The following is a 26,312-nucleotide window of genomic DNA, read 5'->3' on the forward strand; positions in this document are numbered from 1 at the left end:
TATGTTATGAAACCATGTGATTTAATTCTGATCTCAAAGTTCATCATCACAAAAATCAGTGGAGAAAAAAAGAAAAAAAGAAAAGCGCTGTAAGTGTTGAGACCCCCCACCTTCTCTCCGGGGTGAAGGTGCCCCTGAAGGTGCCCCTGGGTCTGAGCCAAGCCCCTAATGTTCACTAATCCTGAAAGCGCCTCTGGATACAGTTAGTCATAGGCTATTTAATAGCAACTGCGGGCACTTTTGGACGCAGGATGAAGCGCTTGGCTCATGTGATCGCTGATGGACCGGGGATAACGACGCGCCGGGCCGGGTTGGGCCGGGCCGGGCCTGCTCCGCGATGCGCGCCGGTGATTGGAGATGGGGAGTTTGACAAGCTTGTTAATTCCGCCCATCAACACGACGCGCCTCCTCTCTGTGACAGCAGCGTGGACGGAAGCTACAAATGAGGACGCGGAGACAAGAGTTTGAAAAGTTGAGCAGATGAGCGGTTCCTCGTCTCAGCACACACGGGGAGCAATTATTCATGACTTAAATGGCGGAGGAAGTGCTCCCGGAAAGCGATGCAAAGATGAGCGGGGTGAGTGTTTGAGATTATCTGCAGGGATGATGCGCATGTAGATCAGATGTTTCCCGACTTCAGCAAAGTGTATATCACTTATTATATATCTGGATCCTGTGCGATGCTTCCATTTAAACCACCCAGTGACTCCAGCACTGTCAGTGCAGACAGAACAGATCAGCGTATACAACATGCATGTACTGTGAGTTTGTGCCAACTATCAAAAAATATCCAGATTTAGTTCAGGATCATGCCTCAGGGGGGCCTGACATTTCTGACCATGACACGAGAGATTTTACAGATCACTCAGATAGGCTACTCACATCATTGAGCTTAAGAATCAAAGCATCAAAAAGAGCAAGATAAGCAAAGAAGACTACAGAAAAAGCCTTGAACATAGTTGAGCAGCATGTGAGGAGCTGCACGTCCGACAGATAATCGACTAAATTGAGTGCAGGCCGGGTAGCGTTCTCTGCTGTGAGCTGCTTTCACGTGTAGCTGTCTAACTGTCTCCATCAGGTTGTTACAGGCTAAATTAGGTTTCTTTAAGCGTCTGTACTGTTATTGTTCACTCAGAGCGGGGGGGTTCCCCCTCTGTCCGCTCCTTGTACTGAAGTCCCACATGTTGAGTGGAATTCTTCTGGCTCCCTGATGCATGAGGATGGTGGTCTTTTTGTGAACCTTTATTCCATTCTAATGATGAAAACATGCAGAGTTGATATGGGTGGTGTCATTTGTGCAGCCACCAGCTTCCTCCATGCTCCATGCAAAGGTATGGGCATCCAAAGGCACATTATAATCCCACTGACCATCCACCTTGGAGGTCAGCTCTGCTCTGTGTGCCGGAACCTGGGATGGGAGCTCCAGGCCACTCCTGGTGGCAATACAGTAGGCTGCGCCCGTCCCTTTGAAGACAGAGTGGGGCTCATGTGACTTTGGGGGTTTTGGGCGGTCAACAGAAGCCCCCAGCTCATGTTTTAACATCCAACGTCAAATGCCGCCGTTGCCCTCTAGAAGCTTTAGTTGTCGCCTTTTACCAAACTGAAACAAGTCCAGCTAGAGGTGGAGCTGTGCACGTCTGCGTTTTCGGCAAACTACCGGAGGTTTGTTCATTCAAAACGGCTCTCAGAGCCAGACGTGAGCAGGCTTGTTGGATCTGGCCCGTATCCAGGTGCCTTTCCACTTCTGCCTCAATCACGTGCACTGAGCACAGTGCCTGTTCAGCTCTGCTGTACAGTCCAAAGATCAGATTCCTATGTAACACGGACCCTTATTATTGTAATAATGCTGTGAAATGCTTTGCAGAATGAGCTCATTTCTATACAGGCTGACAAGTCTGGAAAAAAGACACAACACGCAGGCACGATATCTTAAAACTATATAATAATGGGGACTAACTGTAACTAAGATGCCATGAAAACAACCAAAGGGACCATATGTATTGTGAAAATCTAGCTCATGTTTTTTAATATGGGTCTTTTAAACTGTAAGACACAGAAATTTGCTTATATTGACATCTACATTCAATTGCTACCCTTTCTATTTTTCATATTTGAAAATCAACTGGGCAGCTCACAGTTCTATAAAAATCCATAGACAAGCAGGTTAAACTAATACCTAGCTCTGTTAATTACTAATTTCTTTGATCATGCATTAAATTGGACCTGGGGGTGTTCCTCGCACTGCTTTCAATGTTGCTTTCAGGCATGTGGACATTTTGCTGTATAGCTTTTGTTGGTATCTGACTTGTTTTTCTCTCCTCATCTCCTCTTCAGCACCTGACAATGCCTCTGCTGGCGGCAGCTTTTCTGGCCTCGTTCGGTAGCTCCATGCTCTATGGCTACAATTTGGCAGTCGTCAACTCTCCTGCACAGGTGTGTGTCGCTTCCACATCATCGACACGTCACGATAATCGTCATTCTCACTGCAGTCGTCATCATCACGTTAAAATTGTGTTTTCAAGAAAACCCCAGATATTCCCAGAATGATGAAAGTGATGACTTTTAGATGTGAATGGACACAGTAAAGGTCAGCCTGTGTTTCATTGTCATGTGAGGTCCCGTGTGTTAGTGTATTAGAGGCTGCTGTGTGCCCTGTCACTGATGTTCTGCCGTTTTTATCTATCATGTGTTGGATGCTTGATTTGCCGCAGTGCGCTGACTGTGCTGCCCTTGTTGGGCCCTGGACTGCCCCACATTGAAGCATGTGAGCTCCAGCGCCACATCTCACGCTCCTGTAGTGCGCTGCTCTGAGGAGGGAGTTACATGGAAAGAGCTGCAGCTTGGGGCCCACTCAGCACACGATTGGCCACTTTCCAAACTTCGCATTTCCAGCTTCCTCTCCAGTCTTTGCTCAGTGGAGCTCGGCATCTCTTCTTTAAAGCTATTATGCGTAGAGTTTTATGTCTTTCAAATATTTTTGTGCTTTTGCGTGTTAAAACAATGTGAAAGACGAAGGTGTGCTCTGTGTTTTCAGCCCATTCATCTTACTGTCCCCAGGCTGGATGTGGTTCAGACATTAGCATGCATTGCTGTTGGACTCCATTTATACTACAACTGTGGAAACAATCACTGTAACACTTTACATGTAGTGGGTTTTAAGGAATAGACATGCTCATTAACTTTCTTGCTAGTATGGAAAGTGAATACATTCATATCTGAGTACAGAGCTAAAGTGAAGAGATGATTAGCTTAGCTTAGCTTAGCGTAAAGACTGGAAGCAGCAGAAAACCACTAGCCTTGTTCAGTCCAACATTCAAAAATACTCGTACCTACTCTTCTAAAACTCACTAATTAACATATTGTATCTCATTTGCTTAAAATGTCCAAACTCATGAAATGTAGCTCTAATTGCTAAGCTAAGCTAACTGCCTGCAGCTCCACCTTCAGATTTATTGTACAGATAAAAGTGGTATTAGTCTTCTCGACTTCTAAAAAGCGAAAGACTGTGAATTAATTATCATAATGTCAAACTATTATCTTTAAACCTGCAAAAAATGTTTTTTTTTTCTGACCCCAAGGAGCACTGGAATAGAGTTGAGAACAAAACACATATTAGCTGATATAGCACAAACACACGCTTATTTTCACATCCAGCAGTTGCAGAGTAATTTTGTCATCCATTTGAATTCATGTTTCTGTCCACCTGGTGAATTTAAGTCCAATATTCTCTCTCTTTTAGATCTACCAACTCCTGAGGGAAATATCTGGCTCTTTAGCTGCTAAATGTTCACCAGCTAGTCGCTAACTGTGTCTGTCTGCCATTTGCGCTGAGCAGGTAGTGTGCCGGGTTTCAAGAGAAACCGCAATATGAGAGCGGAGAGAGTGAACCAAAACAGCTGCATGTCGGACAGATAAACAATGAGCTGAAACTCGCTATAAAGCTCCAGAAAGCTTCACATTGGGCTTAGAAAATAACTTCCAACTCTTATTTGTAACACGTATATTTAACCAAACTTAATGGCTTTTTCCACCAGAAATAGACTAGCCGCAACCAGCAGACTGAAACAGTTCTGAACTGTGCTGCAATTCAACTGGAGCCAATTGCTTAGTGTCACATATTCCAAATTGCTACTAATGTGGTGATGTGGAACCTTTAACCATGGTGCATGTGACTTCACTGCCCTTTGTAGGAGCCACTGTTGACTTCTTTGTGTCATCTGACATGAGTTACACGTGTGCTCCAAATCAAATTTTAGACGTGGCAAGAGGTTCAGTCAGTGGTGCGATTCGTAAAAATAGTCTACAGAGGTTTTTAGAGGATACCTTAAGAACTGATGACCTGCCTTTGTATGTCAACCAACTTTCTGGACTGTTCATTTTAGGTAGATTGTCATGGCAACAGAGTGATAGCGTTAGTGTTTCGAATAGCAATATGGAAATGTTTTTTTTCAACCCTTTAAATCATTGTGTCCATGAGTCTTAATTGACGTGTTGCTCTTGTGATTTAATTGTGGCTTGAAGCTAGAGGGGAGGAAGCAGGATCTATGTGCGCTGAGGGTAGATAGAGCATATACATAGCTTTGAGTCAAATATGCTTATGTGTCAGTGAGATCTGTAGATTTTCAGTAGGGCTCTGTTTTTGTGCAGGAACATTGCACCAATTGTGGCACTGCACTAGTGAAGTGCCACTTTTCTGAGTTTTTTGTTCCTAGCCTGTGCCTTTTAGGTATTTTGGAATTTGGGATATTTTGGGATAGCTATGTGCCCCCATTGAAAGAGCACCAGCAGCCCAGGGATGCACCAAATTAACATTTTGCTTCCCAATACTGATTTGGATAACTAAACTCAGGTACAGGCAGTGGTACAGGGTATACGCAGGATGCACATCTTTCAGTAGTGTGCTGCAAGCACGCTAGGATGGCGAAGGCGTGACCCGCCCCACTCTGCCTCTGATTGGCTAGTACTCGTTGCCCTCGTTGGTTGGGTTTGGTTAGGTTTAGGCATGAGGAGTGATCACTGGTTGGGGTTAGGGTAAAAATATCAGCGTTAGCCAATCAAAGGCAGACGAGGAATGCAACAAAATGTGGCATTTGGAATATTTAATTAATTAATTAAATAAGGAAGATTAAGGCAACTGCTGAAGCAAAAATAAACTGTGGCATGAATTAAAAGTACACCCACTTCTCGAGCCACCACTCCAGCTCTGCGTACAGGCAGGCATTTCGTGCAATTTAAAATGTGAACCTCACTGCATGAAACTGTTTCAGATTATATATCTTCATGTAAGGTAACAGCAGATTATGACTGCACATTACTTCTCAGTTGTTACAACTTTTATACAGTGACGTTAAGTCACTGCAATAAATGAACAGAGCAGAACAGAAACAGTGGGGTTTCCTGCTGTGAGAGTACAGTTCAAGTGACTAGCTGTCAACTACTAGCAAAAGTAAAGCAATATTATGCACTGAGGATTGCTGTGGCGCTCAAATTTCACCCAGTGTGAGGGAATAAAGGTGGAATCAGTGAATTTTATTACAAGTGTGACTAAGGCACAGTTTTTAACGAGGCTCGTCGATCTTAATACAGATATCCTGCGTGTTGGATCGCTATGTCCATGAATCCAGCAGATCACTGCAACTGCTCTCTCTCTGAAACCTCTTTCATGTATGTTATGTTCATCGTTTTCACTTGATTCATACTTCAACAAGTAAACCCATTTAAATGGACGAAATAAGAAATATTTGACAATAAGGCCGTCAAGGCTGAGTAAAGATCCTTGTCTTACTATTATAAGACTGTCATCCTGTCATGCTGTATGAAGGCTGTCCCTTTTAAACAGCAGGTGTGTGTTCAGTCTGAAGCCTCATTACACACACAAGATCCTCTGGTTGCCTCAATTAATTCTTGCTCAGCCTGCACTTCAAACATTGAAGTTATATGTCAGAACTGTACACACACACACTGCCAGTTTATGCACGTGTTGGAAATGGTTATGGACAAAACTGGACACACACACACACACACACACACTGTTCAGAGCTCCATGACAAACTTACAAATTCCAACGTGTCATCACTGAACTCTCATCCCTTCAAATTATCTCTTTAACCTCACTGTGTAGCAAACAAAACAATTCATTCAGTCCATTGATCAATTAAGTACTGAAAGCAAATTAAAACAAAATCTTTCTGATGTTTCGTCTCTTAGTGTGTGAGGGAATTGTGCCTCTTGAGATAAATAAGGTTTCATGTAATGGATTCCCCAGCTCAGCTTGACCTCAGTGGATTCTACAGATAAACCTGAATGTAATCTGAGGCACATTCTTGAGCCGTACACCATGAGGACAGCATTCGGCCACGTTTTCCCAGCGTGGGGTTTATTATTCCTTTCTCATCAATGATCCGACTTTGACTGTGTGAGCTCGAGGAACTTCCTGCTTAAAGGAAATCACATGCATATGGCTGCTAAGTAAAAGCATCTCTTCATCCCATCCCCCGATGCAGCGGACACTGGACGCATGACTAGTGTTGACGTTTGGGTGTGTGGAACTGAGTGATGATTTTCACCATTTTTAGTGATGAGTCTAATAGATATATTGTTGAGGATATGCCAATTAAATCATGTTCAGCGTTCTTCTACTGCAAAGTGCAGTATTGTGTTCTTACGTGAATTAACACTGTAGAGGTATATTTTTCACCATTCATAAAGGTGAAAAATGATTTATTGGCTGGATATTTGGTAAAGGGGACAGCATCTTGTAATTCCACATGTTCATGTATATTGTAAGGATTTTTCCCCCATGTTGAATTCTTTCTTTCTTCCACCAGTACATAAAAGACTTCTACAATGAGACCCTAATAGAAAGTTACGACTGGGCCCCAGATGAGGAGCTCCTCACCCTCTTGTACTCCCTCACCGTGTCCATCTTTGCTATTGGTGGGATGGCCGGGGCCCTGCTGGTGGGCAGACTTGTTACTAAATATGGAAGGTCAGTGTGTGTGCGTGTGTGTGATGTTTGGGTGTATAACACTCAGCGCATGTTTGTGTTTGTAAAATGCCACCAGCCTTTGCGCCTGATGGCTCTTATTCTTAAAGACAGTTGATAGACACTAATGAGGCATCGCTGTGTGGCCGAACAGGAAAGGGACGCTGGTGCGAGCCACTGTGCTGGTGTTTTTGGGAGGAGCTCTGATGGGCTTCAGCAGACAGTGCAGGATGCCTGCCATGGTCATTATTGGACGCTTCATCACAGGAGTGCACTCAGGTAGGCCTGCCGTTTCCCCAATTCATTACAATAAGTAATGAATAAGTAGCTACTTGTTTTGTGTATTACAGCTTATGCAGAACTGTTTAATGTACTTTTGTGGACTTGTAGTTGTTTCATTAGAATTAGTCATCCTTTATTTGGAAAGTGCTTCTAACGTCTTCTAATGATTTTGTTCATTAGGCCTTTTTGGATTCCATTTCCTCATTTCTTTCTAATATACAGTGAATTTACGTTCACACACATTAAGCTGTTCCTCCTAAGAAACTAAACTATACATAAATGACAGTGGAAATTAAGCCTGTAAAATCCTGAGCCCCCCCATCCCTCATTTTTCCAAAATTCAACATATCAGACTTTGTCAGGGATGGTGCAATAAAGTCATGGACTTATTTATCAGTTTGTAATGTCCGACATAAAGAAAAATGAAACTAAAAACTACAACGTCAAATCTTTTCTTTCTTTTTTTAAGGGAGCAGACAAGCAACAAAATGTATCTTAGAAATAGGAAAACATCAATTCACATCAGCAGCTTGTGCTTAACATTCACTCAAGACAAAGTTAAACATACATAAAGTTAAACATACATTTAAGCCTGTGGTAATTCCCCCCACCCCACAGGTATCTGTCTCAGTGTGGTGCCGATGTATCTCGGTGAGATCGCTCCCAAGAACCTGCGAGGCTTCCTGGGCCTCGTTCCCAGCATTCACATCTGTCTCGGAGTCTTCATCGCTCAGGTCCTGGGACTCCATGAACTGCTGGGAAAGGTACTAGCATCCCGGCGTTCAAGTGCTGCACGGGTGTACTCTGTCACATAGGAGGCAGGGTGACACTTTGAAGAAAATGCTTTGTAAGTTCCACTGTCTCTGGACTGATGCTGCACCAGTGCAAGTGTGAGCGGATTCATCCTTAATCTGTCAAGACAGGACTAGCTGCAGAAGCAGCTGTCTTCTGTCCTCCATCTATCTGGTCCTGATTTTGGAAATCCATATCAGATAATTGGTTTTCTTCTCAGGCCTGAGCTTGAAACTGTGAAGTGCACCAGTATATTTTTTTATAAACTATGCCACATTCACTTATAAACATGAGCATCATGATAAAGTATATGGACATACTGTTGTGCTTGTATTTATATAACATGTCCAGCTGGCCCTCCTCCTTCCATTCATGTTTTTCCTTCTGTTTCTGGTAGAACTGGGTGAGGTGATGCTCTTTCCATCTGCCCAGTCCTGTGTGATACAGTGTGTGTGTGTGTGTGTGTGTGTGTGTGTGGGGCGGGGGGGTTGCTGATGTATGGAACAGCTGCACAGAAAAATGAAGCTACAATATTAATTCTCTTGCCATCCCGTGTTTCCTCTTTCTTTTTGGTTCATCTCATATTTACATCTTTTACTAAATGCTCATTGTTACATTTAGTAAGGTTTTAGTGAGGCCTCGTGCTTTTTCCCCGCAGGAAGAACACTGGCCTCTGCTCCTCTCCCTGGTGGTCTTTCCTACCATGGTCCAGCTGATGCTGTTGCCATGGTTTCCAGAGAGTCCGCGGTACCTGTTGATAGAGAAGGGAAACATTCACGCCACCATCGCAGGTTAGAAAATCTAGTTTAATTATACAGGGTAAAGACTGGTTCTCCTAACAGCCTGTAAGTCTTGTTTCTCTTCTGACCTTCATCGTAGCTTTTCCTTCTGTCCTTTAGCCCTGAAGTGGTACCGCACTAAAGGAAACATCCAGGCGGAGGTGGAGGAGATGCAGGAGGAACAGCGCTCTCTGTCCTCAACCCACACCATCTCTGTTTGCGGCCTGCTCACGGACCGCTGTGTTCGCTGGCAGGTCGTCACCATTGCGGTGGTCAACATCGGCATGCAGCTGTCTGGCATTGATGCAGTAAGTGTGAAAAGCATCGAGGGCCTATTGTCCTGCCTGTTTTTGTATACGTGTGCGATCACATTTTGGATGTGAAGGACTGTGCAGTTATTATGCAAGAGTGAGAGCTCATATTTCTATAGTTCCCAGCTCTGCTCCACCCATCTGCACCTCCTTCTGTCTATACATCACAGTCCCACATACAGCCACTGAGTGACTAAGCAGGGGGCAACAGGACCACGCCTCATTATCTCCTGGTCTTCTCTGTTAGTGTTACCCCGCATAAGACGGTCCACCCATCCACACACAAAATGGAGCACATCTTTCTTGCGTGTGGATGATAGCTCAGTGCATGTTGGCTCATATGCTAATACCACTCCCCAGCAGGGGTGCACCCACTGAGTGCCGCTGACACTCAGACAGGACACTGGAAGGTTTCAAACATCCAGACAAATACATGTGTCGAACTCTGTGTGTGCTGTCCTGAGTTTAGAGTGAACATGCCTGTTGTTCCAAAGATCTTGGGCATTTCTTTTTCATTTATACAAACCACATCCTCATCGTTGGCACAGGAAGTGATGTCTTTCACAGTATGTTTAACACTGACTTTTTGACACTCTATAACTTAGCTCTTCTTTTATTTACAGACAACAATTACTTTTTTACTTTTTGCTTTTGTGAACCTTTTTACTTGTTTGTTATCAGTGTCAGGGGTCACTGTGGAAGCATCGAGGGCTGAGAGATATGCTACAGGCCTTTGATTCCAAAACACTAAAAGCGAGAGGTTGTTGTATTCTCGGCATGAAGTTAAACTTCGTCACACTTCTTATTTTCAACGATAGTTTGTGGAGTTAGGTCAGGTTTAGAGACATTAGAGTGGTACCTCTGCACGTTTGCAGATGATGTCCTCCTGTCGTTTAACGGACTGTGATACAAACCAGAGAAATCTGTGGTGGAAGCGTTGTGATGGTCAAGGTCCTCTCCTTGGGTTATGGCGTCTGGCTAATTTCAAGTGGAAAAAGGGTAGCTAGTGGGAATTGGAAGAGTTCAAATGTTACACTTAAATGCCACCAACTGCCAGGCAGCTTCAGGTAGACCCTACAATAAAAAAAATGGAACCACAAAGCAAGACTCTTGATTTGCAGATCTTCAGTCTGACCATCACCCAGGTCGTGATGATAAGGTGAACTGATTTCAACACAGTGTTACACAGCTCACTCTCAAACAGGGTGAGGAGCTAAACGATCCAGGAGTCCCCTGGAGTTTAGAGGATTCAGATTAGCGGCCTCAGACAGCTGCAGAGAGCTCTTAAGGTGCCTCCCTCTGGCTGTGTAATTGGGAGAAGACCTTGTTGTACACCCAGATATACCAGAGGGACTACATCAGTCAGCTGGTCCAGGAGCAGCCTGGGTTTGGCCTGGAAGAGCTGAACAAAGTCTCAGAGGGAAATATGTTTACCCAGTTTATCTAGAATATGACTCTGGATGGACGGATGAAGAGGACTAATTAAGACAATTCAGTTCAGAACAATTCAAACAATATAACCGGCCCCAATTCTTTAACTTTTTAAATTGTTTGCGTGTGTTTTCTGCTTTGATGTAGGCCGGCGTGTGCACGTGTACTTCAGTCTGCAATGGTGATGAAATAGCGTATGCATGGTTACTAAATCAACAAGACAGCATTTAACTGCTCTGATTGCGATCTTGTCCACACCTCATCAATGATGGATGTTGCATCAGCAAGTGTGATTAATGAGATTGCACAAATTAATTTCAAGGGGAGCACTTGTCAGAAGTCCATGCTGATGAAACTCTGTATCTCAAATGCATGAGTAATGGTCGGCGTGATGATAATGATCACTTTGATGAATCACGTGGAAACGGCAAATAAGCAGAGCGACTTTTTGGCTCCTTACAGAAAAAAAAGACAAACTTTGAGCTTCAAAGCATCTGTCTGTGTGTGGGCGTGTCTGTCTGTGGTCTGACATATTCATCATATTAATAAACCTCATGTCACTGTCAATTTCAGATCTGGTTCTACACAAATGACATATTTAAGAACGCAGGAATCCCAGAGCCTTATATTCAGTATACGACGGTGGGAACTGGTGCCATTGAGGTCATCTCTGGGATGCTGGGGGTGAGTTGAGATTTTTAGCTTTAAACACACTAAAGTGACAATATTTTATCACAACACTGTATTAGGTGTTTAAAAAACCAATTGATTAGTGGATCCCATGTGGAGTTTTGCTGATCTTCTCCATTTGACCTCATCATGATAACATGAAATTGTTTGTTTCAGCCCTGATAATACACTAAGTGTCATTTTAATGTGTAAAGTGGAAACAAAATTAGTTTTATACATTCACATCTTCTATTTCAGTCCTGAACTCCAGCTGAAGCTGTTTTTAGATGATGGGTCAGTCATGAGGGATCTGATACTAAAATCACACAATAATTAATATCAGTGTGATGTAAATGTGCCAGATTTAGCTACTTATTGTTGCCCTTCGTGTCTGTGGTGCACCAGTAAACATGAAATGGGGCTGAAATGAATGATCAGAGGACAAGAAGTCAGTTCGTTCTTGCCTCTTGATGATGTCTCTTGTTGTGAGCCAATCGCTGCAGTTCCTGCCACTTTGTCCGTTTTGCAGTGTTTTACCATCGAGCGACTTGGCAGAAGACCTCTGATGATTGGCGGCTTCCTCTTCATGGGACTCTGCTGTGTTGGGATCACAGTGTCTGACCTCTTCCAGGTACAGTGTCATCTGATGCCCTGCTCATATAGGAATATATTACATCAACTTGCAGACTGTGGTGGAGGACATACAGTATATTGTTAAATGGGCCTCATCAGCATTTCCATAAAATCTAAAATCTGGGTGTAATTTATGGTTGCTTTCCCATTTTAACTGCTTAAAAACAAATAAAAATAGGTGAACAAAGAAACCTGTTTTGCTTGCAGTAATCTTTTTTTTCTTGTTTAAACCAATCAATCCACAGTCTCCTCAGTCTGTGCAAAAATGTAATCAGTTTATCTGAAGCTTATAGAGGCCTCAACCATCAGAGTTAAACAATCAAGTGGATATCCTAAAAATGGCTTTTAGTTTTGAATTCCCTGTTTGTATCTCGCTGTTGAGCCTCAGCAGACAGATAACAATCACGACTTGATTTGGTGAAATCAAACAGATGAAGCCCCATATTACCTTAAGGTAAACTTTTTAATACATTTTTGTGGGGAAGTAGGACTGTGAATTTTGTTCCCCTTCACTTTCATTGAAATCACAGTGACAGGAGGAATGATTACAGCAAGAAAAAAGTGTTTCAATGTTCAAATGTTTAAAAACAGACTTTAAAAAATGTGAAGCCGTGATATGAGAGTAAAATTACAGGAATTTACAATTACAATAATTAATAAGATTATTAGAAAAAAAACAGAACTAACAGAAGTAGTGAACTGAGTGAGGTCTGGAAAACCCCTGTGCACTGTAAACAACAGCACAAATAAGAAAGCAGTTATGGAGCCCCATGTGGTATAAATCATGTCACTAATATGTATAATCAAAATGATTAAGTTAGTCAAATGAATGATTAGGAAAAAACTGTGTAAATTGTCAGTCGTGTTTACAACTCGTGACTTCACACTCATGACTTATGATTGACCAATCACAGGCTCAGCTGTCCTTCATGCGCTACATCAGTGTGGGCTGCGTTGTTGGGATTATTGCCGGCTTCTGCATCGGTCCAGGTAAGCACTGGAGCAAATCTACCCTCGCTGCATGTCACTTGAAACCTCTGTTAAAAAGACTCCAAATGAACAATTGCAGTCCACGCATACTGCTCTGGATTTGGGCTGCCTTGTGTGTAAGATAACACTGCTCCCTGCTGGAAGCTCGCACAACAGCAGGCACCCAATCTAAAAACCAGCAACACTCCCTCCCGACTCCTCCTCTGACTGTGAAGAGATATTGTATTTCATTAGTCTTGTAAATTAGGAAATCATAACTGCCACACTACATCCATTCCCTCAGCCATTTGTACACTGGATGAGTTGAGTGAAGTGAATTAAGAGGCAATAGTTTACAACTTTAGGAGGCACGTTGAGTGGACCTGCGAGGATGATGAATTAGAACAAATCTGGTTTACATGCCGTCATTCGTCAAGCCAGCTAAATCTATACCTCGGCACGCACGCGAGGATTTCTGCTGCTGCAATTAGACTTTTAATGGTTCATTGTTCATAAGCTAGCTGTGATGAATACGGTTTCCTTCAGACGAAAACCTTGCATGCACGATGGACCCCCCCCCCCCCCAACCCCCTGTACATACCACAGATGTTGACAAATTGTGGCATAGTTATTGGTTTGACAATATTAAACCTTCCTCTATGCAATTATCATGCACAGATAATGAGGACATCATTTGGAAGGCTCATCATCAGAGCATATTAATGCATATTTCTCCTTCTTGGCTTTCACTTCTAACAATGAAGAATTATGTGCTTAAAGCAAAGACAACACCTCGAAGATCGTGCATATCAAACTAATGAATTGCTAAAGTCCAGGCTAAGCTATTCTGTTTCTTGTGGTTCGGAGTTGGACTTAGGCCAAGTTGACAAACATCCTTCTCTCTCGTCAATCTATGATCACTGAGTAGTAACGGACACATAATGAAGTGCTCGCAGGAAAAAAGGAGTGTAATATAACAGTACTGGGGCTTGTGGATGTTTATCATTTGTTATTTCATGTTCTGTTTATTTTGAATGACTGCCAAAGAAAAGTCCTGAATGGGAATATTGATAAACTAATTGATGAACGGCGATACTGGTGTTAATTTCACTACACCCAATAGATTTGTACAGCTGCACTGAGTGGTTAAATGTGTTTTGTATTATGACAGCTTGATAGGATGCCTAGTTAGATCAGACCAAGAGATGAGCCGTATGTGGAGCGAACCTTGCCGGATTCAGAGGGTTGCTATTGTCAAATATTCTCTTTAATATAATGTAAATCTGTTCCTTTGTCTCTCGTGTGTAGCCGGCGTTCCTTTCCTGATCACTGCAGAGCTGTTTAAGCAGTCTCACCGACCGGCTGCCTACACTGTGGCCGGTTGCCTCAACTGGTTGTCCAACTTCACCATCGGCTTCGTCTTTCCCTTCCTACAGGTCAGAGCGAACTCAAAATCTCCTCTCAGTCACACCGAGTCCAATTCAGATCATTCTGCTCATTTTGTGTGCATGCTGGCATTTGAATTTGAAATCTGCTTCCTGAAACGACCAAGATGTGCACAAAATGTGCAGCTGAGCTCGTGGGTTTATTGGCTAAAATAGTGTTACGCTCATAGTCAAAGAACATCTTATGTTACAAAGGTTTTATTTTGCATCTTCAGTCTAATTACCATAAAGACTCTTGAGTTCACCTTAACATTGCATCCAGGATCTGTTTTGACTCCACTTCCAGTGTCAGACACATGGCAATTAATACTACTACTACTACTACTACTAGCGCTACAACTGCTACTACTACTGCTACTACTAGGACTGATGATATTAACAATAATAATAGTGTCAGACATATGGAAATTACTTCTACTACTACTAATAATGATGAATACAAGAAACACTTTTAAATAGTTCCTTTCATTCATTAAATGCAGCTCTAAGTGCTTTAACAATGAAACACAATTACGCAAATACACAAATGCATTTGTTCATTAAAATCAAATAAATAACTAAGATATGGACTGTCTGGTCTTGTTTGACTCGAGGCGACTCCCCAAATACCAATAAAATTAACCATTAAAATGGTGATCTTGCCGTCTCTCGTTGTCCTCAGTGCTGTTCTACCCAAACAGGCACAAAGTAAAGAGGACAGCGAGTGGCGAATTTATCGTGAATTCTGTCCACGAATGTTAAAAACACACAAGCTCTCTGTCACATCACGCGGTCCTTATTCTCTCTGTTTGAGAAAACAGAAAAGATGTCAACCTTTTAGCATCATCCAGCTAACTGCCTGCAACTCGCTGTTCATGTTAAGCCTCACCACTCGTTAGCTTCAGCAGGCACCTGTTATTTCTTTAGCAACAAAGCTAACATTGCACACGACGAGCCCAGCGCCAAACGGCAGGCAGACACAGTTACCGGCTAGCTGCTGAAGAGCTACAGCATTTAGCAGCTTAAGAGGCAGATGGTGGAGACACAAACGGAGCAAAAAGGAGAGTCGCTATTGGACTTTCACTCTTCTGCTGGACACAAACACGACTCCTAATGAATGCCTGCTGTGTGTCTGCTGGACGTGTGAATAAGTAACTGCTTGCCAACATGTTTGCTGCAAAAACTTGACAAGTAAATGAAATGTTAATGTTGTGTTTACATCTTTTTGGTGGCCAAATAAGAAGGAAAAAATCAATCATTGCTGCTTTAACAATTTCAGGTCTCTTGTTTTCAAGCTAATCCATGAATATCATCTAAAGTAGTTTGTATAAAACCTCCAGCAGCCACCTCAAATTCATGTTTATCTGCTTTTATTGGCTTCACTGTCTCTGTCCAAAGATCCGACTTTTGCTTATTTCATGTGTCCTTGCAGTAAGCAGCAGTTGTGTTGGTAGAAACTATGACATTATGGCTTCAAATGTGTCTCCTTTTGCCTTCCCTGGACAATTTCCACTTTGTAAAGAAAGTCAGAACGGGATTTGTTCTCTTTGATCCACCACAGGAGGCGACGGGTCCTTACTGTTACCTGATCTTCTGCGTGATCTGTTTGGGAGTGGCCGTCTACACCATCTTCGTCATTCCCGAGACCAGGAACAAAACCTTTATGGAGATCAGCCAGATGTTCGCTGCCAAAAACAACATCCTCAAAGAAGAGCTGACGACCAACGGTCACCTCAAGATGGGTGTGATGAACGGCTACGGAACCCTGAAGAATGAGCACTAGTGAGGAGGTGGACCTGTGTGTGAAGGATGGTTTCCTGGTCTGATATGACTGAAGAAACCTCAGTGGAGGTAAAAGGTAGAACTTCTGCAGCCAAGAGGAGATCTGCTGCTTCATGTGAAAACTGCAAAGACCAAAGCTCACACACAAGCACACACACAAAAGGAAACACGGGTTCGTCTGGTTCGTCATCCATCGTTTCCTTTTTTAACAGCTCATCCCCAGTCCAAGTGCAGCTCTCTACAGTATGTGAGACAGAAGTCACGCGGCCCTGCGTTTCAAATCAGCCATCAGTGACATTTTAATCCATTTCTCTGCATCTTAAAGCATTTTAGCAGGAGCCGCGTTGGTTTAATCTCTGCATTAGCCTCACTTTCTTTGAACACATCCCATGATCACTGGATCGTTGACATTCAGCACTGAAGAAAGCTGCTCCTGTTTTACTCATACAAACACAATATTTTTTGTTTTTACATTACAGCGTTCAGCACGAGGTGAATGTCTTGACCAAGAACTTGAGCTTGTTTGTCTTGTCTTTCTTTTCATCTTTTATTCAGTTGTGTGCCTCTTTTCTCGCGAGAGAGCTGGATATTGTGGCTACTGTAGTAGTTATTCCATACGTCTTGTCAATATATACACATGTATGTAAAGCCTGTTCATGAGATATAATTTATCAACATGTCACATCGAAGTAGCTGTTCAAGTTTGCTCTGTTGTTTTTAAAATGCTGTATGTGTTATGAGCTTTTTGTATAATATATGGTGGAGTCAGTGATAGTGAGAGATACAGGAAAGACTGATGTTTGGACAGAAAAATCTGCCTCTGTCTTCTTTGTTACTAGCTGTAAACTGCAGCTCCTCTGTGCTACCACAATACTTTAGTAGTTTCATATAGTTTCAATAGTTTCTTTTGGGGCCAATTTTTTCCTTCACATTCATTTAGCTGTGGTGATGTCAATAACTGGAAGTATCCTCCATACACAGAAAATGAAACCCCAATTCCAAAAAAGTTTGGACACTGTGTGAAACATAAAATCAGAATGCAGTCATTATTAAACAAACTGTGTTCCTGAGCCCATGTAGTAACATCCTTTCTACAGTCATGTGTTCACAAACCTCGCTCCATCCTCGGTTGTGAGCGACTGAGCCTTTCCAGGATGCTCGTTTCATACCCAATCATGATGCTATCACCTGTTACCAATCTACCTGTTTAACTTTCCCAGTGCTCCCAGGCTGCATCACATTCAGAATAAGTATATATTTACAAGAATCAATGCGGTTGATGAGGTAAAACATTATTTCAATTGAGTAAATGTCAAAAATGATTTGTAAATTATCACATTCTGTTTAATTATTTTTTCACACAGCGTCCCTGCTTTTTGGGAATCAGAATTGGGCAATGAAGAGAAAAAGCATTGTCTGGCATTATTTCCTCTCCCCAAAAACAACCATAAACACAGCAAAATAAAATGTGGGTCTTACAGCCACAACACAAATGATTCCAAACGCTGACAGTGGAAGAACATTGTAGAAGAAACATCAAAAGTCTGACAAAGCTTTTTACTCCAAAGAGAGATATTAGAACTATGAAGTGAAGACTGAAAGGCACTAATAAGGCACCCGTTCACGTGTCATGGGTTAATGAGTTGCAACTAATGGTTAATAAATGGTTTACAAATGAGGTTCAAAGTTCATTCTTGACCTTGGAAACAGCGTTTGAGAAAAAATCTCTCCTGAAGGTCCATTTAGTAGCTGCTCTGGAGCTTTCAGCCATATTATGTGATCGTCATCAGCAGACGAGTAGAGCTGTTTGGAATTGAAGATGGCCCTTCCCAGAAGAATTACAAACTTCACCTGCTGATGAAGCTCATACAATAGAATCAAAACTGTTTTCTCTACATTTGCTTGTGACTTATAGATCAGTTATAAGCCATTAATAAGAACAACTAGCTGTGGAAACCCCATTTGGCCAGTGCTCATCCATTCTATTTGGCAATAATCTGGTTAGAAATGCAAATTAATTAAAATGAACTCATGTTCGTGGGTTTCTCACGTTCCATTATGCCACAAAGTCTGCACTTGTGAATGTCAGTGAGCCGTTAATAAAGATTTTTACAATTCATCATGCTCGCAGTTGTAAATATTAATAATCGATGGTTTTATGATAACACCTGATTAGTGATTAGATTAGTGATTATCACCTGCAGACAGCAGACAGACACTGTGAGTGACTATCTGATGAACAGAGTGGAGCATTTAGCAGCTCAGGAGCCAGATATTTCCCTCAGGAGGTGGACTGACAGAGCAAAAAGAGGAGTGAATATTGGACTTGGACCAGCGGTACTGCTGGAAGTCTTAACATGCAAATGTTTGCTAGCAGTTTAGGTCAGATTTTAGTGCTGGGGTCCTGCAGCTCCTTTGGTAGAAGGTCAGAGGTCAGTTTACTGAGGAATGCTGGTGTAACTTTAGCTTTCTCAACAAAATCACAATTATGTGGCAAAAGAATCTGTTAGTTGTGGGTTGAACTTTGTTTCACCATCGTTGGCCTCGTATAAGTAGCTGCTTATATGTCATTCATCTCAAACTGTGTAGTGTGATCATAGTGTGAAGAATCATAGGCTCTGTTCACACCTGGTCTTGGGTGATCCGATCACAAGTGGATAGTGAAGACGCATTGAAATCTCGTCTCTCAGGCCACATTCAGAGCTGTGCACTGTTAACTGGATCACACCGGCTGCGTGTTAACGCCAGGTGTGAACCGGACCACAGACATGGCCGCACACTCTCGCTGTAAAACCACCATCATCCAGACTACAGTTCTAGCTAAGATTGCAAACTTGCCGTACAGTGTGATGTTGTACAGCAGATTTAGGAGTCATACAGTGTGTTGAAGGATAGGAAGTGGCGCTCCTCTCTCATCTCTTCCCACTGCCTCTAGGCTGGCTGATCCATCTGTCAGCCCCGGCACAAGGGCCCTGCAAACCCCCAGCTGAGGCAGAATGGATAAATGTTGTCACATCCCTGCTTGTCCTGACATTACAGAGGAGAGAGAAAGAAGAGGGTCAGCCGGGCCAACATCAGCACATCACATCTGGACTGTTTTGGATTTAGAGTATGGTAAATCTGAGCGTCACAGCCCTTTCAGACATGGCTTCCCATCGCAGAGGGGAGGGGAAGAAGGTGAGGCAAGCTGGGTGATTGAGAGTTAACCTTTGGAGTTGTTGATTTGCTGCTGAATGACAAATGGACAGTAGAGTTTGAGTCCTGAGAGAGGACAAACAGGGCCAGCGTGGCTGTTCATATGTAACGTCACTGCCAAACAAAGGGCTCCTTGTCACAGAGACTACAGTATATTTCTGTGGATAATGCCACAGCATTGTGCACATGTGAAAACACACTCACACACGCAGGCTCACTCCGCCTCGGGCAGGCAGAGGCTATAAATCAAACAAATAGCATCACAGCCCGGCGAAGGAAGCATTCCAACAGATAAAATGCTCTCCCACACAACAAAGCCACACTCACTGCGTAATTAATTGCAACAAATTACCTCTTCCTCTCCCTGTCGGCCCCCACCTCGCCTCTTTTACGGCACTGACAAGCGCACTACACGCTCCTGCGCGCGCGTCTTCGCGGGTGTGTATGCGCACGCAGCGCACGCTCCGGCGCGCGTCGTGGCACCGGTGCGCACACACAGATGCACACACACACACACACACACACACACACACACACACATACACACACACTCGGCCTGCACCCTTCATAAGTGCTTTAATGTGGCTTATTGCAGTGTGCGGTCCCCTTAGCCGTGGAAATATTCGCTTGACGGATGTGCTTTGTCGCCGGCGCTCCCCGGCGGAGGGCGGCTGTCAGGGAGGAGATGATAACATTAACAGGGAGGCAAGGCGATGACAAATGCCTGTTATCAGCGAACGAGGCCGGTGACAAATCGAACGGCAGAGCCCAGGCAGCCCCGGCGCGGCGTAATAAAAAAGAAGATGGATGGCACACCCAGGCAGGGCCCGCGTTAATGCGATTTCCACTGCTCTCCCTGACTCCCAATTAAGGCTGGGGAGGGAGGGAGGGGAGAGGAGCGGAGAGGAGACAGAGAGTGCGCGGATGAGAGTGTGAGAGGAAGGAGAAGGATGGTGCGAGGAGGGAGGAGTGAGGCGGGAGGAAGGGGAAGGAAGGGTGAGGCAGACGCACTGGCACGTGTGGAGGAGAGATGTCACAGAGGATGAGGCGAGTGACAGGAACAAAGTGGAGGAACCACAACAGAACATGCAGCTTTAATTGTCTGCAGAGCCCATCTGCTCCCCCCGCCCTCTCCTTTACTCACATCTCAATCAGGGCCCTGTCTCAGAGGTATAGGTTGTTATGTGTCTCTGTAGCCAGGTGGAACACCATTAGAGCCTTTCAAACGCAGACAGTAATGAACAACCCCCCCATAACGCCCCTCTCTCTTTACCTTTAGATTGCAAAATGTCAGAGCAAATTCTTGCTTGGACAGGCTGAAGCTCCTCCATCAGCAGTATCAGGCGTGTCAGCACTGGATCGAAATAAAGTCCTGCGCGCTCCTGCGGTTCTCTATTGGCTCAGGATTCAAAGGGCTGCTCCCTAAATCAGCTCTTATAAAAACAGAGCTGACAGGCAGCCTATGGCTTATAGGCAGACGGAGCTATACAGATGAGCTACGACTCTGTCCGGGATGACTGTTCCAACTCATCCTGTCCAAGGACCCAGATGTTATCTCTTTGCTAAAAGGATCAGCGCAGGATATTGAGAAATTGCCGCGGGATGAGGGGGGGCATCTGCGCCCGAATACCCAAGGGCTGCTGTTTTGTCACTCTGACAGTGCTTTATAAAAGGCTGAGGAAGCTCAGAAGGCTGCAGAAGCGCGGGGCCATATATCTCCCGCTATTACATTCAGGCTAGGAAGAGAGGGTTGAAATGACAATGAAATATAGCCCCGGCTCAAAGGGAGAAAAAGAACAGGGTCTAAAGAGGGACGGCCGAGTCTCCTCGGGAGCCTGCAGGGGCTGTGCTCCAAATCGGAGACAGATGCACAGCAGTCCCGGACACTAACCCCGCGCTATACTGCGAGCGCACAGAGGTGAAGAGGAGAAGATATGTGGTTTCAGAGAGGGGAGTCCTGAGAGAGAACAGCCTCTGTGTGCCTTGGCTGATATTAGTCTGAAAGAACAAGGAGAAATTAGAGGCCTGCAGGAGGAAAGGGAGGGAGAGGGGGGGGGGGGGGGGGGGGGGGGGGGGTCCAAACTCGGCAAGGACCTCTGCATCATTAAGTTGTCAAGTGGACGGGAGGCCCCGAAATATGACTTGGAGTTATTGCTGGGGCCGGGGCTGATGATATAAGAATTACAGTACATGGATCACAGCCGGATCGATAGGTAGACAAAGTCATTATGGAGGGGCTAGAGTTCAATGCCTCCCTGGGGCTACGAGCGGGGGACAGAGGGCTTTTATTTATCACCGTGGCAACGTGTAACACACACAACACACAGGTGGGTAGCTGTGCAGTTATGGTTTGCTTGTTGCTCTTATTTCCAAAGCTATCTGTTCCGCCTGTATCGATCGCTTAAGCCATCTGCGCGCGCGCAAATGGAGCCCCGCACGTGTCACTCATTTGTCAACACGTTTGCGCCCCCCGTGAAGGATGTCCGCGCACGTGTGTGCTTACAGGTAAGCTAAATGTTTTGGCGCATGCACATCGCTCAGCTGTGAACATTCGTCCTTCTTTGCTCCCTCCGTCGCTGCAGCAGAGGGATGGGGAGCACGAGCAGGGCAGCATCGATCCTCTCCGTGCCGAGAGAAATTAGGCATGAAATTAAAGCTCCCATCAAAGGCCAGGGCCGGCACTGTCACCTGATCCAGCACTATTTATACTCCCAGGAGATGATGATGATGTCTCCATCACACTGATGATAACAGGACAGAGGGAAGAGAGAGAGACGGAGGTGGAGAAAGAGAGTCTCTCCCCTCCACCCACGGTGCCACTGACCTGCCATCATTTATACTGCCAGGGCCCAAGTGCAAGGTTAGCGCCAGCCTGGGCCCCCATAAATCACGGCTCCGCTGGACGGAGAGAGGCCGGGGGTCGACGCCCCTCGCAGCCGAGCTCTGCTGATGAGAGAGTATTTATAGATCAGGAAGGAGAGAGGGAGGAAGGAGAGGCGGGATGTGTGTCTAAGTGGCTTATGAAGGAGTGCAAATACAGATACGAATGCAGTAAAATCCGCCTGTGCTCGGGTGTCACACATGGCACCATTGCTGTTCTGCGTTCATGTAAAGGCAGCTAGTGCAGAGGCGTCACAGAGGTGTGAGGAGCTCAGCAGACAGTAGGGGGAGCCCATTCACCACGCATCACACCCCGTCCGCCGCGCGAGCCGCTTCCCTCACACACTTTGACTCGAAGGCAGCAGGGTTGCTTCCCATCCTGGCTGCAACACATGACCACAAATAAAGGCGTGGAAACCTCGCAACCTGCAAATCGTCAGAAGTTCAAAACGTCCATATCCTGTGCACAGCTCGAAGCTCACACATATTTTCTGCAGTCACATTGTGTCGCACGCGGCCCCTGCCAAGCACAGTGTTTTGACAACAGGACAGCGGGCCCAGCATGGTGCTGTAATGACCAGTGGCCAAAGATCGTCCAGGCTAAACACTGGTTATGGCTGACCACAAGATGACTGGTTGTCCCTCAGTCTCACTTTTTTCTCTGCAGCCTCCGCATGCTGCGCGGCGTCCACCTCTCCAGCAAAAATAAACGCTGGCCCGGCGCCAGATTTTGAAGAAAGAATTACTTAAAAAGATGGTTTTCAGTATCACGCCGTCAGTGCTCGTGTGCGCCGTGATTCGAGTGTAGACTTTTGGGAAGAGTTTTGGGAATTGGTGAATCACTCTGACGATCTACAAGAATTAGACCAATTGTGAGGGGAGTTTCCTGTGCTGTGTGTGTGAGAGAGAGAGAACAGGGGCAGCAGTAGCCTGGAGGTCAGAAAAGCAGGCTTGTGATTGGTTCAAACCCAAATTGGCTGGGATTGGGAAAAGAGGTGGAGAGGTGGAGTGTAAGCACATTTAGTGAGATACTGAACACTTTAAAAATGTTGCATTATTTTACTGGTGATTTTACTCACTTCATTTGATTCTGAAATACTTTTAGACTTTTACGAGACGACTAGATTTCAGAGGAAGATCTTATATTTGTGACTTGTGCATTTACTGTATTTGACAGCTGCAGGAACTTTGCAGAGAAAAGGCTCGACAAGTCAAACTTCACGTCAGCCCAGTGCGACAACAAGGAACGTGTTGACTGATTATTTCAAGACCCAAAAGCTAAGTTCGCATCATAATATAAAACATCAGTGCTTATTTTGTTTGGATTAATGCTGAAACACACGAGTCAAGTGACTGAAAATTAACTGACAAGCATTTTGATTTTGATTGATTATTCATTTGAATTACTTGTCATTTGAATTTTGACAACAAGCTATATAAAGGTGTCAGTATGAGCTCTGGGAAATGTAATTTTGTATTTATTTTATTATTATTATATTGCTTTTTCTAACGTTTTAGAGGCTGAACCATTAATTGATTAATGGAAAAGTATGAAAAGATTAATTCATAATGAAAATAATCATTGGCTGCATTAGTAGGCTTGATTTTTACTGTTTTAGTCATTAGGTTTGGTTGTGTACAGGATTCAGTTTCCATACAGGGAGCATATGTAAAGCCTCACTACTGTCACTTTTGATACTTATGTACGTTTTATTGTAAATTTTATACTCGTATGCAGAACTTTTTGCTTTTAGTAAAGTGTTGCTACATTATGTTATTGATATTTTTACATTTACTAAGTAACGTTAGTATCATTAATTTTGATCACATCATTGAGAAACCTTCGAATGGATGAGACGCACTCACATAAATACACTGATGGCTAATTTCTGTGCGACTAAACTCTGATATTGTGATGAATTCACTCTCACAATCACAAGACGACAACCCCCACCCGCCCCATGTCTCCATTACAGTCTCCCCACCCAAACAGCCCTCCTCAGGACATGAAGGTCAGAGTGGCAGATAGGAGGGGTGTTTGATCGATAAGCACCACCCACCCCTTGGCTCACTGACAGCTCCTGTCAAGTCTCCAGCAGGGCTCGTATCAAATGGATCAACCCTTTACCCCCCACCGACGCCCGCCCCCCACTTTAAAGGAGAAGTGTCACTAACTGCCACTGTCACATACCAGTCAGGTGCTTTCAACGCACTGATAATGTGGCGAAGAATGTCACCAGGACTGTTATCCCGACTGTAAGGGGCAGCATGTGTGTGTTAGGAGCAGAGCTGTTGAAAGTTGGCCTGCGTTATGTGAGAGAGTGTGTGTCTGTGTGACCTCCCTGACCCGATTTTCTGCTTATCATTTCGGATCAAGCTACAAAAATATAGGATTGCATGTTTTGATTGATTTTGCAGCATTTCATGCATTTTCTGTGGATAGCAGTGCCCAGAGAGTTAAGAGTCTGGACCCGAACCTGCAAGAAATCATCATGTGTGGAAAAAACGGACTAGTTGAGATGAGTTACGAGGCTGGAAACCTATACTGTCAGGCTTTTTTCAAGGACTACTTTTTAAAAGAGACCCGCTACTCTCCGCATTTCACCAGAGGAGAGGCGCTCCTCAGTGACCCACATCACAGATGTTGGAGGTGGATGAGTTCTTTGTGTGAAGTCTGAGAAAACTGTGTTTGTGTGTCCTACACCCGCCATAAGATCCGCATTCTTCGGTGCTTAACACATCGACGGCTGTGTCCTTAAACCGAGACGCAGCAAAGCAGGCTGCGGGGCTCGCGGTGCTGGTGTATGTGTGTTTGTGTGTCTTAGAGGGAGGGGGTGTAAGGGCCGACAAGGAGATAGTGTCGCTGATTGACACGTGAAGAGCGACTAAAAAACGCTCCCCTTTGGAATGCGACAATCTCCCAGCGTCGCATGTTGCTCTGCGGCCGACTGTGAATTGTTAAAAGCATTCCTGGCAGTTGGGGTGAGGGTGAAAAGAGGGTGAAAGGAGACGGTCTGGTGCTAAAAGAGGAGTTTGTTTACCCCTAAAGAGCATGAACCATATCCTAACAGGCCTGTAACATAATAAAACACAAAGGATAAAGATGGAGAACAAGGAAAGGATGAGTTTTATGCTACTTTTTCAGCATTTCATGTCAAAAAAGACAAAAATCTCAGCTTCCGTTGGCTCTCATCTTTTCTCCTTTAAAGCAGGTCAACCCCACATTTGGGATTCTCCTGAGAACAGGGGTTCAAAAGAGGCTTGGTGGTCCCTGAGCTCCTCCGGTCACATACTCCCCCACCCCACCGTCCCAAACCCACCCACTGAGGCAGGCGAGGTGGTGGTGGTCGCGCTGAGTCGAGGTCCTTTTGGAGCGGCAGGTTAAACCGACCACACGACAGTGGCAAAAGGCCCCCGCTTACAAGGTCTAATTGGTTCCACAGGTTGCGGACTACAGAGGAAAGTGGGGAACAGGGAAGAAGGGGAGGGTGGGTGGAGGGGGGGTAACAGCAGGGAGCGAGAGACAGATAAATGGTAGGAGGAGAGAAAGAGGGATAGAGGAGGGTGCAGGAAGGATTGAGCGGAGGCTGCATGGAAAGCCGAGCGAGCCGGGGTGGGGCGGACGTAGAAGACAGAGATAGAAAATGATATCAGATAGATGGAAAAGACAGAGAGAAGACAAAGCAAGACAGGATGGATGAGGAAGAGGGGAAAGATGGAAAAAGGAAGACGGGGAGTGGAGCGAACGGGTCCTGTTTCCATGATGCAACAGTTGGGTTTTACAGTGACTTTTACTGCTGTATTGAGACTGGTTTTGTCAGAGAGAGCTGGATGAAGATGGCAGCTTTCAATCCCAGGTGCATCGCTGAAAGACTGATCACATAATGTAATATTTTAGATAGATAGATAGATAGATAGATAGATAGATAGATAGATAGATAGATAGATAGAGTTTAATGGTCAGGAGGTGAAAAATCAAGCAGGATTTTTCTTTACATCTACAGTACCTACATATTTTGAACAAGGCCAAATGTTATGGTGGCCGATCAGTGTCTAAACAAATTCATCAGGCGTGTTTTAAAGCCGATCCAGGAGATGACACATTCAAATGCAACGTGCACAAAACAAAGGAGGGCTGTTAAAACTTCACGTCCGATTTAGTTAAAACTAAATCTCACCT

General features: G+C 44.4%; 1 protein-coding gene across 1 annotated transcript; it reads left to right on the forward strand.

The window, feature by feature from the left end:
- Positions 1-532: 532 nt before the first annotated feature.
- On the forward strand, positions 533-16,058 carry slc2a15b (solute carrier family 2 member 15b). Its single transcript, XM_041934215.1, has 12 exons — positions 533-577; positions 2,335-2,433; positions 6,828-6,988; positions 7,140-7,264; positions 7,886-8,031; positions 8,718-8,850; positions 8,959-9,146; positions 11,154-11,264; positions 11,779-11,880; positions 12,797-12,872; positions 14,160-14,287; positions 15,837-16,058. The coding sequence occupies exons 1-12, from the start codon at positions 533-535 to the stop codon at positions 16,056-16,058; spliced, it is 1,536 nt and encodes a 511-aa protein (XP_041790149.1).
- The last annotated feature ends 10,254 nt before the right edge of the window (positions 16,059-26,312 follow it).

This window comes from Chelmon rostratus, chromosome 3 (assembly GCF_017976325.1).
Source record: "Chelmon rostratus isolate fCheRos1 chromosome 3, fCheRos1.pri, whole genome shotgun sequence".
NCBI classification, from domain to species: domain Eukaryota; kingdom Metazoa; phylum Chordata; class Actinopteri; order Chaetodontiformes; family Chaetodontidae; genus Chelmon; species Chelmon rostratus.

What these genes read in the sequence shown, in the direction of transcription:
- slc2a15b (XM_041934215.1), top strand. Translation starts at nt 533, where the DNA reads ATGGCGGAGGAAGTGCTCCCGGAAAGCGATGCAAAGATGAGCGGG. An exon ending in CTTGTTACTAAATATGGAAG is followed by an intron (nt 6,989 to 7,139) that starts GTCAGTGTGTGT and finishes GTGGCCGAACAG; the next exon opens with GAAAGGGACGCTGGTGCGAG. An exon ending in CGGCTTCTGCATCGGTCCAG is followed by an intron (nt 12,873 to 14,159) that starts GTAAGCACTGGA and finishes TCTCGTGTGTAG; the next exon opens with CCGGCGTTCCTTTCCTGATC.